This window comes from Python bivittatus, unplaced genomic scaffold (assembly GCF_059951505.1).
Source record: "Python bivittatus isolate LINGU-HERP-01145 unplaced genomic scaffold, Pbiv_v1 ctg000840_np1212, whole genome shotgun sequence".
In the NCBI taxonomy this organism is placed as follows: domain Eukaryota; kingdom Metazoa; phylum Chordata; class Lepidosauria; order Squamata; family Pythonidae; genus Python; species Python bivittatus.
The window spans coordinates 30,178,904-30,191,269 of NW_028277113.1; the positions used below are offsets into that span (position 1 = coordinate 30,178,904).

Below are 12,366 nucleotides of genomic sequence, written 5' to 3' on the forward strand. Positions count from 1 at the left end.
CCAGGCTGCGGTCATCCCTGCTGCTTGTGCACCTTTTTCTACCACACTTTTCCCTTCCACATAACCTTCTGTTGATGTGCTTTGATACAGCACTTTGGGAACATCCAACTTCTTTTGCAATTACCTTTTGGGGCTTTCCCTCCTTATGGAGGGTGTCAATGATGGTTTTCTGCACAACTGTCAGGTCAGCAGTCTTTCCCATGCTTGTGATTCCTACTGAACCAGCCTGAGAGACCATTTAAAGGCTCAGGAACCCTTTGCAGATGTTATGGATTCATTAGCTGATTAGAGTGGGACACTTTGAGCCTAGAATATTGAACCTTTTCACACTATTCTAATTTTCTGAGATTGTGAATTTGGGGTTTTCATAAGCTGTATGCCATAATCATCACAATTATACCAAAGTAAGGCTTGACATATCTCGCTTTGCATGTAATGCGTCTATCTCATATATTGGTTTCACCTTTTGAGTTGCCTTACTGACATAAATGAACATTTGCACAATATTCTAATTTTTCGAGTTTCACCTGTATATGCAGCATACCCTGCTAGTAGGACAGAGAAAGCCAATTTAGGTACATACGGAGATAAAACTACTACAATGCAAAAATATGTAACTGTTTTAGTTTTAGACGCTGCAATCTAACAGTTGTTGGGGGAGTAGGGTTAAACTTCTTGACCAGAAAAAACTTTGTTACTGAAATCAAGGTTAACTGACTTACCAAACCCAAATGACGTTGATTCTTCCCACTTCCTGAGTCCCCCAGCATCAGGTGCTTGCCCAGTATGCAATATATTACTGAAGATATTTTGACTGGATGTAAAGTTGCAACGTTGAGTTGTTCCTGTCATTCCAGACCCAATGTCTGTACCTACTGCTATTCCAGGAGTTACTGAGCTTTGAATATGACCAACAGGAATCGTAGAATAAATCAGACCTGCTGGAACACTAAGAACTGGTGGACAGTACCGAGGCAAAACAACATTTGTGTGAGATGGCAAGCTTCCCAAATATTGCTGGGCAAACGGAGTTGTTTTAAGAGAACATCCTGTTAATAGTGTCGGAAGTCCAGAAGGTATTGGCGAAAGCTTTGAAGCTGTACTCTGGGATTTGAAATGCTCTCTATTTTGATTTAATGAAATACAGCTGCCTAAATCATTATAAGTAGACAGTTTTTTTGGAGACTGTAAGCCTTGTCCATGTATAGCACTTGTGCAGTACTGCTGTATTACAGGTATATCAACCTGATTTGGTTCATTGTTTTTTTTACAGTTCTGTGTGGATTGATCTTCACCTATTGTTGGAAGTTCTTCAGTTGATTTCTTCTTATCACGCTGATAGTCAGGATCTACATTTTCATTTATGTCTAGACTCTTAACATGGTTTCTTGCATTTTTGCTTACTGATAGAGATTTGCTATTTTGCAAAGCAATGTTTTTTCCAGTTTGATTCTCCATTAATGAAGTTGGACTAGTCCAGACTATTGTGGTGCTCAACTCACTGGCACAATTATTCTGAACAGAAAACAGTAAAATTCTGATTAGCATTTACAGTGTGTGTTCTTAGGTCAGGTACATACATGTCCTCAATAAAATATTTCATTGTAAGTTCAAATTATCAATAAGTCTATTTTTAAAAATAGCTAACAACAGCAACAATGATAACTTATCTCTACAGTAGCTTTTGCTATACATTTACTGGCATAGAAAGTTCTTCATCACATACAACATGACCTTTTTGAAACTGCAGTGTGCATGTGGAAAGTCAGCTTGAATAACTTGCATATTATGGGTATTTTCATGGTCATATGCTACAAAGGGAAAAAATGAATTTTGTCTTAAGCTATACATTTATATTTCTACTATTAGAATCACCTTGTTTATCTGAAAAAAATAAAAATATGCCCTAAGAAATCATTAAACCTCAAAAAAAAAAGGTCCTTTATCAGCTTACAAATAAAAGTTTCAACTAATTAAGAATTAATTAATTACATATGTCAGCCAAATGAGAAGAAACCAATTACGAAACAATTGTTAATTTAGCAATTAAGTAAAAATCAGGCTCCTTACCAAACTCTTTTAAAATGGATAAACAACATCAGCCATATTATGTTAGACATAACAACTAAATACAGATGGATTAATTGCAGTTTAATTAGAGGTGTGTAAAATGTCCAGTTCATGGAACAGCCAGTTTTCTGTGGCTTATTTCAGAACTGAAAGGTCTATGGATATATTTGAAACATGTGTATTCTGAGCAGAGGTGTTTTGGAATGGAGAAAACAACTTGTGACAGCTAACACTGGCAACTAAGGGGAAGTATGGGAAACGAAGGTACAGGAAAGATCAGGAAACAATAGGCAGATTGGTAGGATATGCTGTTCATGAATTCAAGCATGGCTAAAGGGAGTTAAAGGTAAAAGAAGGCACTGAGAAGTGGCCATTAAAAAAAGGGAAGGAGGCACACCAGCCAAAAACAAAAACAACAAAGATGTTCCACCAGTCCTCAAAGTTCTGGCCACCACAGCACCCCCTACAGTCATGTGATCACGATTCAGGCACTTGGCAACTGACTTGCACTTACAGTGGTGCATCGTCCCACAGTCACGTGATTGCCATTTGCGACCTTCCCTGCTGGCTTCCCACAAGCAAAGTCAATGGGGAAGCTGACAGGGAATGGCACAAGTCACTCCCCTAAGTCACTCTCACCACTTTTTCTCCTATGAAGCCCCACTATTTAGCACCCCCCACCTGCAGTCGAAAATGCAGGACCACCCACTCTTGTGCCACAGAATAGCACTCACCCCCTGCCTACCTGCACTTGTGCCACAGCACCCAACTGCACACCCACCTGCACTCTGCAGCACCCATCCCCTGCCTGCACTTGTGCCACAGCACCCACCCCCCACCAGCCCACACTCTGTGGCACTCACCCGCCCACTGGCCTGCTTGTGAGCCACTTAGGGAAAGGCTTGTTGTGACCAGGACTTGCAACTTCCTGCCAGTTTCCCCGTTGACTTTGCTTGTTGGAAGCTGGCAGGAAGTTGCAAGTTGTGGTCACATGAGATCCTCACTTAACGATGGCAAATGGGACTGCTGGAATTGCCACCACTAAGCAATGCAGTCACATGATGTCACGCTTTATGACCATATTGCTTAGCGGTGGAAATTCAGGTCCCAATTACCATCATTAAGCAAGGAATACCTATATGTTTTGTGAAATAAAATGAAATATATCAAATTTTAGGTGCAATACTTTTGTTACCTGTATTAGTTCTACTACATCATAAATTTGTGGTACAAAAAACTCTGAACTGAGGAAGTCCATTTATAGCTAAAACAGAATTAACCTACATGACAGAATTCAGAGCTCAAGAAATGATACATAAAACTACAATGTTTCTGGACTAACATATCATTTTATTACAACTCCATGAAGTGTAATTTGAAAGATATCTATAACTTTTAAGTCTGCATATAAATAAGCATTAGCATTTAACAAAGTACTTACTTTGTATCTTGCTGGGCTAGACAGAGCTACATTCTTACAGGTGTTTTCAGTGGCAGAAACAAAAGTCAAACGTCCTAAGCTAGGATCAGAGTATACTGATCGTGGTAATGTATTGTCATTGCAAGTTGATTCCTTAAAGTTGGGTGATGTAGAAGGAAAGATGGACCTAAGAAACAAAGCACAGAGACTTTAAGAAAAATACCTATATATCAATGACTTACACAACTTGGGCAACTTCAAAGTCTAATGTCAATTTAAATTTCTTTCATAATTTCCTGAAAACGTTTCTCTTTAAGAATGGTGTTTACTACAGGAAACATAAAGGTAAAAATTGGCATCCTCTAAAGAACAAAAATAACCTTTTTTGATAATTAGATAACAATGAGCAAATTCAAATGAAGGACATTATTTTAGAGGTTGAGCACAATACTTTCTTTGTGGGAGATCCAAGGTTAAATCCTCTGCATCCTTAGTTTAAAAAAAAAAAAGATGGGAAGATCTCTGCCTGAAACACCAGAACAGCGGATACAGGACATGGAAGCAATGCTATGGTTCAAAGGCATCATAACACCGTCTCTCATACACAAACATACTACCCTCTTAGACATCCACACATAGATTTCTTACCCTGAAAAAGTAGCACCTGAAGATTCACTTGGAGATGAATGGGTCAGTGGAGAAGTTGAAGGTCTGAAGCTATACTGTTCATAATCAGAAATCTGCACACCAGGTGTAGAAGTCATAAGCTCTGGTTCAGTTATTACAACAGCTTCACCTGAACATTAGGAAAAATATTTTGCATTCTTCTTAGTGATGTGTAAAATAGTACTGCCACAAATGTTGTGATTTCTCCCAGAATGTACCGATGAGTTTGTTCTGAGGGTGGTTCATCAGTTTCCAGAAAGGCTATTTTATAAACCATAATTTGCTGAACTCTCACAAAATGCTCCATCATAAATAATCCACAATGGCCAGATTCAATCAACACATTAAGCGAAAACCAATCAATTGGCTGAACAAATGTAGCCAATTATAAGTTTGGATAATTGGAGCAGCTTATAAACAGAATAAATAAAATAAACAGATTGCTTTCCACTATCTGTCAACACAGAACATTTATAATATGGTAGCTCAAAACATGGTCATAGAAACATCTAAGATAAGTCCAACTTACATGAAAAGAAATTCCCAAAGGGACAATATACAATCCACTATACATCTAATTCTAAGAGAAGTTCATAGGAGATACAAGATCCAGAAGAAAACCAGCTGATACATAGGTATTACCGGTATTACTGGGAGAAACATCTACTTTTGATACCTGTGCCTTACTGATGTACAAGAGGAAAAGTGAACATCTTTCTATCTTTCTGTTCCAGAATGAAAGGACACTGATAAAATAAGCAAAGCATAATACTGTTATAAATTATAAAGTAATATATAATTTTTATATAATATATATAAAAAGCCCGCCAACTTTCCATTATAAAGTATGGCCATAAGCCCATTTGCTCGTGAAAAAGAGAATGTGCAGCATTATCTTTACAACAGCTCTATGTACACTTGCCAATGCAGGGTCTGCTTTCTTCAACTAAAATTCCTTCTTGAAGCAAAACAAACATTCCTGATAAGGCTATACAAATATAAACGGAATGCTCCAAGAAGATGGCAAGTGGATTAGTGCTACACCCACATGAATCTTCCACAAGACTCATGGTATTAATGATCTAGTAATTAAAATAGTTATTGCTCATTCAGTTGTTGCTAACTGGCCCACACAGAGATTTCCTTGACGTTTGAATCTGTCAGAGATTAATCTCAAAGTTGTTTCAGGGCCTGCTTGTTTTGCGCTATATGCTCACTACGTTTCTCATGGCAAAAAAATTGTCATCCAGCTTGTTGCAGAGCTTGATGCTGATTAGGGGTGATTAGAGCAAGTGACTCACCCAAGATCTCCGAGCTGGCTTCCATGCCTAGGGTGGGTTTCTCTGCTCTTAGTCCAGCATACAGGTTCTTAAGAGATGAATCTCAATAAACTAGTAAAAGTACTGTATTTATGACAACCTTTAGCCCAGACCACATTTGATTTTTTTAGTAAAGTAGCATATGCAGTACTGGCTTGAACCATTCACAGAACTCAAATCAAGATGAGATCTAGTCACTGTTTCATTCATGTATCAAAAAGAATGTCCATTTAAAAGATGAGACTTAGTAAGGTAGATGATACTCTTTTAGTTCCTTCAGAATCTCTTCTATCATGGGAACTTCACATTTCTGGCTAACAGAATATTCTAACTTAGTATTACCAAAATTTGCCTTAAGATGTAGTGATGGAGACATTATAAGATATTGAAGGGTTCTCCTTGATAGATAGTTCCACTCTAGAAAAAGAATGGTGTGGCTTTCTCACTGATGGTAAGTTATTTTTGTTTTGTTTTTTTAATTAGGTTCTTTCTAAACAAATGACAAATTAAGGAACAAAGCAAGAAATCTACATATATAACCTTAAACTATAAATACAGGATAAGAAAGAAGAAAGAAACAAGCCTCTGAAAATAGTAGGTATTTCAGTAGAGATGAGTAAAAGTCCTCCAGAAATGGAGGAATCACACCACTATCATGGCAGGTCATTCTCCTCTGAAAAAAAGGAAACTAAACTGCCTTCAGACCTGCAGAAATTCACATACAAGATTTTTAACTTACCCACAGCAGTTTGGTTATCAGAATGTATGTTTTCAAAAGTCACATGTTTTTCATTATGGCATGTACTATTTTCTTTATTTGTAGCTTTTTCATTGTTAGGAAAAGGGGGAACCAATACTGGAATACTCTTTAAAGGTAGGATAGTTGTATTAGTTCTTTCTTCTGATTCAGAATTGGCTGGATAAAGGGCAAAAAGAGTTGACAACTAAATCAATTATATGGAATTAATTTTTTTCACTTATACAAACATATTGTTTCATAAAAATAATTATCAGTAGTAATAATGACTGAAAACTGGGCAATTGGAACGGGTACTATATTAAAACAATTTTCACTGAACACAGTAACAGACAAATATTAAATCTGGGGCATAACTAATTTTTCCAGTAACTTTCCCTAGGAAGTAAATTATGCATTTAGGTGTACAAGCATTATAAAATTAGCATGCCAATAGCTTTCTATTATTTCAATGTTACTACATTTCTTTATCTTACAAATATTAATAGAGTACTCTATTATATCTCATTCCTAGGTAAAACTCTGAATATATTTGAATGTAAAAAAAAAAACATACTATTTTTAGTGGGTAAAAATCCAATAATCTAATATTTCAAATCAACTAATTTTGATAATTAAAAAAACCTTTTCAGATATTTCTAAAGCATGTACAATTATCATGATTTAGTTTTAAAAAAAGCAAATATGCAAAAATACAAAGTTAATGTATCAATTCTTAATAATTTAGGACAGAAGGACATTTATAAGAAAAAAAAATTAGAAATGTTAGGTACTTCTCCTAACAGTTCCCCTGCTCCATCTCATATTTTCCAGAATGAGACCTCCCCGTTCCTTTTGGATGGGCTACGTGGGGGAAGTGCAGGAAGAAAGATAAAATAGAAAATATTCTTTTCTTTTTAGTTTATTTAACTGATCTTAAGATCCAAATCACTGCATTTAGGGCTGGGTTTACATTCTATACTATGACATGGTTTCTTTTAATAGAGATTGTTGAATAAGTTGTGATCATTGTGCTTACATGTAAAACTAGGCCATAAACCATGATTTCAAAAATTACTTGGTTGAAATTTTATGCTAAACAAAACAAAAAGTAAACAAATTACATTATGACTTAGCTTGTTTGACCTCAAAATAAGTACTACAGAAACTGATCGTGTATACTTACTTTCCAAAATAAGTTCAAAAGTCTAGAACAAGAAGCCTTCTGGCTATATATATTTCCTTTATTACTTCTTGTGAACCACAGTATTAACATAGGTTTGCAACTTCATATTTTAATGCCTTCCATGTCTATGCAGAGTTTTTCATTTCATGCCAAATAAACCAGGAAACTATAATTAATAGAAAACCTCTGACATTACTTGCAGGCTCACTTAAGTAAAGCCTAAAAGCCTATTCATATTTCCATTTCTTTAGTCATCTTTTATCATCCAATTCCAATCAAATTGGCAAATCAAGAACACACACAGGTAAAAAAAAATTATTTTCCTTGTTGCTTATAAAAGTGCCTTCTGAATTCAAGTCAGGTTAGAGAAAAAAATTAAAACTCACTTGAGATTGCTGGCAACTCAGTCTCTGAAGATACTCCAGCACTTTCAGGTGGCTTCTCTTTTGAATTTTGTAAAGTCTGCTCTTTTGATGGAAAATATTCAACTGAATTAGACGATGTTTGCACATGTTCCACTTCTGTTTTCTGCTCAGAAGAAATGCTACACTGCAAATCTCTCATACAATTTTCCTCATTTATTTTTTCCAGATGCTGCTTCTCTTTTCCATAGTTGGTATTGAAATTGTTTTCAGATATATCTCCTGAAAGAGGAATTTCGGATTCACGCACAGACAAAAATTTGCGCCCATCTATGGTGGTTTCTTCATGTTTAATTAGGCTTTCTCGCTCATTGTTATTTCCAACTTCTTCAGCTCTTCTGAGATACTTTTCTATATCAAATGTACTATTTTCCATGTTGCTGGATAATAACTGATTGACAACTGAGAAGTCTGTGAGCTTGTCACTTTCTGGAACATTTATTCCTTCTTTATTTTTATTTGAAAGTGCCATCATCAAAGCAGCTAACTGTGATGGTTCAGCACTAACAGAAGCATTTGCAATAGCAGATGCAATTGTGCTCACACTCAGGACAGAGGGCTCTAGTTGAAGGTTCTTTCTTTCAAGTTCTCTAGGTTGATTCTGAATGGTAGAAAAACAAGTGACTGAAATGTTTAACATTACATTACAAAGTTTAATTCATCACAATATTACTCAACCCACTTGGCTAGATAAAGTGATCCAATTCTAACTGGACATTATGCACCATAAATGCTGCTTGTGCCACACCAAATCTCTTCAGAGAAGGTATGTTTTATCTTCTAACCTCAACATGAACAACTCTATTTTGAAACAAATGGCAGACTTATTTTAATATTTTTATAAAACAAATTCTTTTTTATCAATACTTTTCCTTTGATTTTGGAATCTATTTGCATACTTACAGTTGTATTTTCTCTGGAATGTATGCCTGTTTCACCAACAGCAAAAGTAGCAAATGTTACCTCCTTTTTAATGCTGTCTTTTACATCTAAAACGAGAAACAAAACAGACAGACAGACAAAAACTCAGGTAACTTGTCTCGGCTAGAACATAATTCAAACTAGTAACAGTGAGAAAAGAACCCTGGAATTATAATAAACAAGAGCTGATCTTTAGCTTTTCATACAGAATTGAAACCCAACTTTGTAAACAGTGATTGCAGATGGCCGTCCAAACACAGCTTCATAAACTATGATTAAGGCAAGATCATGAAGAATGCTTTAAGAAACCCTATACTATTGTCCAAATACAGGAATGAGTGCAAACCATCCAAATCAAATTTTAATGTTCAGAGAAGCATCTATTTAAAATATATAACAGCGAGAATTCATGCTTCATAGAGGTCAATGTTAGCTTCTTAGTAATTTTTTCCATGTATCAGGTTAGATATACCTCTATTTTTACTTGCTGTTATCTCCATTAAACACTGCTAAAAACAGTACTTAAAAGTTAGTGTTAGTCCAGATAATTTAACAGTTTTGTCATAAAGTATTTAGAAATACAATACAGGTAGTCCTCAGGCAATTGGGACCAGAATTTCCATCGCTAAGCGATGCAGTCATAAAGCGCAATGTCACATTACCACATCAGGATCATGCGGGTCATTAAGCAGGAAAAGGTGAGAGTTCTAGGCAAGAAGCGCAGGGGGTGTGTGGGTGCTGCAGGCAGGCACATGCTAAGGAGTGTGGGTGGGTGGGTGGGTGGGTGGGTGCTACATAGCAGGACTTCTTGGGGGAAAAAGTGGCAGGAGCAATTTACGGGAGCAACTTGCAACCTTCCCTGCCAGCTTCTCCATTGTAATGGTATGTGAAAAAGACCTTGAAAGACGGAGCAAAGAGATGCTGCCTAGGGAATGGTCAGATAAGAGAGGGCAATCAGAAGGGACACTCCCTAGCTCCCCAGGCTGTAAAGGAGATGGCAGGAGATTTGTACTTTCAGACTTGCAAGAGTGTGTTAATGTACCTTACAGTAAAGTAGAATTAGCTCATCTGGTCGTGTTTCCTATGTGGTCTACCTGGGAAGGCTGATACCCATTGACTTTGCTTGTGAGAAGCCAGCAGGGAAGGCAGCATTTGCATCGTGCAAATGACGATCACATGACCATGGGATGTTACAACCATTGTAAGTGTGAGTCGGTTGCCAAGTGCCCAAATCATGATCACGTGATCACAGAGTTATTGTCCACATGCTTGCTGGCCATGGGAGCCTATTAAAGACTACTAAAATTAAAATAATAAAAGTAAAATAAAGCAAAATTAAGAATGGGCTAGCTATGTGGAACTATTGAATGTCCCTGTTCCCCAGAAAAAGACAGGGCCAGAATTGAGGAAAGATGCTATTCCCTTCCCCACACAATAAGTAACATTAGAAGAAATCTAAGCCCTGCCTCCAGGGTAGGTGAATGGAGATATCCAATGCTGGAAAATAAAAGCTATTCAGAAGTGAAATACAATCAGTACATCCAAACATACAATAAATATTATTAGATTTAAAGAAGAAAATACCTTGACAACTACCGGAAATTTCCAAATCCTGTTCACCAGAGTTTGTTGTATATACCTCAGATTGCCTCAACAAAGGTACAGGCTGTCTCTTCTTTGGAGAAGTGATATGATAACCAAAAGACGGCTATAAGAAGACACAATGCAAGTAATAAATTTGTTGATAAGCTAAATAGTATCTGGAAAGTGTATGGACTAAATCTAGCAATATCAAATGTCTCTTGAAAGTCTGCTAATAGTCAACTGAAGTATTCCAAATGAATGTTTACATCCTGTGTAAACAACAATAGTTTCTATAGATCAATGCCCTATCTTTTCTGCAGTAGTTTGCAGATACAGAACTATCAAAAATCTTTTAATTAAGTTTTCAGAAGCCAAATTTTCTATATGCATTATGTATACTCTCTTACCTGTGCCCCTTCAAATGAATCTTCTTTCTCTCTTATTTTTGGTAATCTGCCAACAAACTATACTAATTTTGCAAACTGAAAACAATGCAAAAACACAATGTGTCTCTGCAAGTAAAAGCAGCTATGTACCCGTTTCACATCACCACTTCCACTAAGGCAACCAAGAGCCTCAGACCTCTGACCAAAGAATTCTCCCAGAGAAAGTCGTAAATAACTTGCATCTCTATGAAAGTCATTTTGGGAATCTTTTAGTGTATTGTGATTATTAACTGATTTCCAAGATGTATCCTCTAATCCAGACATATTTTGCAGGTCCATTTTCTCTTCCTAAAATTATAGGAAATACAAAAATATCAATAATTATCATTATCTTTTTAATACAGATATTCTAGAATTATCTATTTAATGTTAATTTTATGTGACATACCTGCATAAACCTGTGGTCCCTTTCAAATGCTTCCTGATCATGGGCAATCATAGCAATTGCTTCAGCTTTTTTGGGAGGGTGGGGGAGGAATAAGAGAAAAAAATAATATACTTAACATAAAGTTAAAGGCAAATTATAACAGAAGCCCCAAGAGCCCACTCTACACATTAGTTGCTAATTTCTTATAACTTCATATATATAATTATATAACAATGTTGAAATATTATTAGATACAAAACAAATTCCTTTAGGTAAAGAACAAGTGTTTTTTCTCTCATGTCTGCCAGAGTTTTTTTTTTTTTTTTTTTTAATCGTGACCAATTCTGCAGCAACTGCCTGGACAAGTCCCTGCAGTTTTCAAGAGAAGGTGTTTTGGAAGTGGTTTGCTATTGCCTCCTTCCTTGAGTGGAGCCCAGCTGGCAAGCGCAGGAGACGAGGTTTCCGTTGCTTCACACCTTTTTCGGGCATATGCAGCTTCTGCGTTACCGGCAACTGGTCCCATCTCCCGTGCAAGGCGCCGCCACTGTTTTTCCTCCCACCAGGGTGAGAGCACCCATTTATCTACTCGCGGATGCTTTTGAGCTGCTGGGTTAGCAGAAGCTAGGGATTAGACAGGAGCTCACTCTGCTGCACGGAGCTGGGCTTGAACCGCTGAAGTGTTGACCATTTCTGGCTGGCAACTTTCAGTGTCATTAAGTCACTGCGCCACTGCATCCCCCTACCAGAGTAGGTCTACTGAATAAAACCCAAATGTTTAAGCCATTTGAATCCCCTACCTGTATCACTGCCCTCATAACAAACAAATCTTATGTGCATTTTGAAAATCCAGAGCAAACTGGCCTCAGCATATGTCAACCAGTTTTCTCTTTCGAAGAAGTTATCTTAAAATTCATTCTATAATTTTAAAAGCAAACACACACTCCAACTCATATAACTAAGGTTTAACTTTGCCTTTTTGTGATTTTTATTCTTTACCTCTTGTTTTAAACGTTTATTTACACTAAAAGCATATTTTTTTTGCTTCGCTATATCTTAACAGACATCTGTATTACATTATCTGCCAAATATACTATATACAGCAACTCAGTACATGGTTTCCAATGAAACCTTTTTTTAAATTAGTTCAAAGAGAAGTTACCAAACTTCACATATATAACCCTATATACTTTTGATTACTACTACTACTTCTAATAATAATCCTTGATATT

At 36.5% G+C, this 12,366-nt stretch overlaps 1 protein-coding gene across 6 annotated transcripts in view; it reads right to left on the reverse strand.

The window, feature by feature from the left end:
- Positions 1 to 12,366, reverse strand: part of CEP192 (centrosomal protein 192) — a 77,228-nt gene that overhangs the window by 43,188 nt on the left and 21,674 nt on the right. For all 6 annotated transcript variants that reach the window (XM_088130557.1, XM_088130558.1, XM_088130553.1 and 3 more), the window contains 9 exons: positions 11,159 to 11,223; positions 10,861 to 11,058; positions 10,325 to 10,448; positions 8,723 to 8,808; positions 7,784 to 8,420; positions 6,215 to 6,391; positions 4,139 to 4,286; positions 3,512 to 3,677; positions 723 to 1,515 (listed from right to left, as the gene is read on the reverse strand). In XM_088130557.1, the coding sequence (XP_087986683.1) occupies positions 723 to 1,515; positions 3,512 to 3,677; positions 4,139 to 4,286; positions 6,215 to 6,391; positions 7,784 to 8,420; positions 8,723 to 8,808; positions 10,325 to 10,448; positions 10,861 to 11,058; positions 11,159 to 11,223 (2,394 nt within the window). The remainder of the gene's footprint in view (positions 1 to 722; positions 1,516 to 3,511; positions 3,678 to 4,138; positions 4,287 to 6,214; positions 6,392 to 7,783; positions 8,421 to 8,722; positions 8,809 to 10,324; positions 10,449 to 10,860; positions 11,059 to 11,158; positions 11,224 to 12,366) is intronic.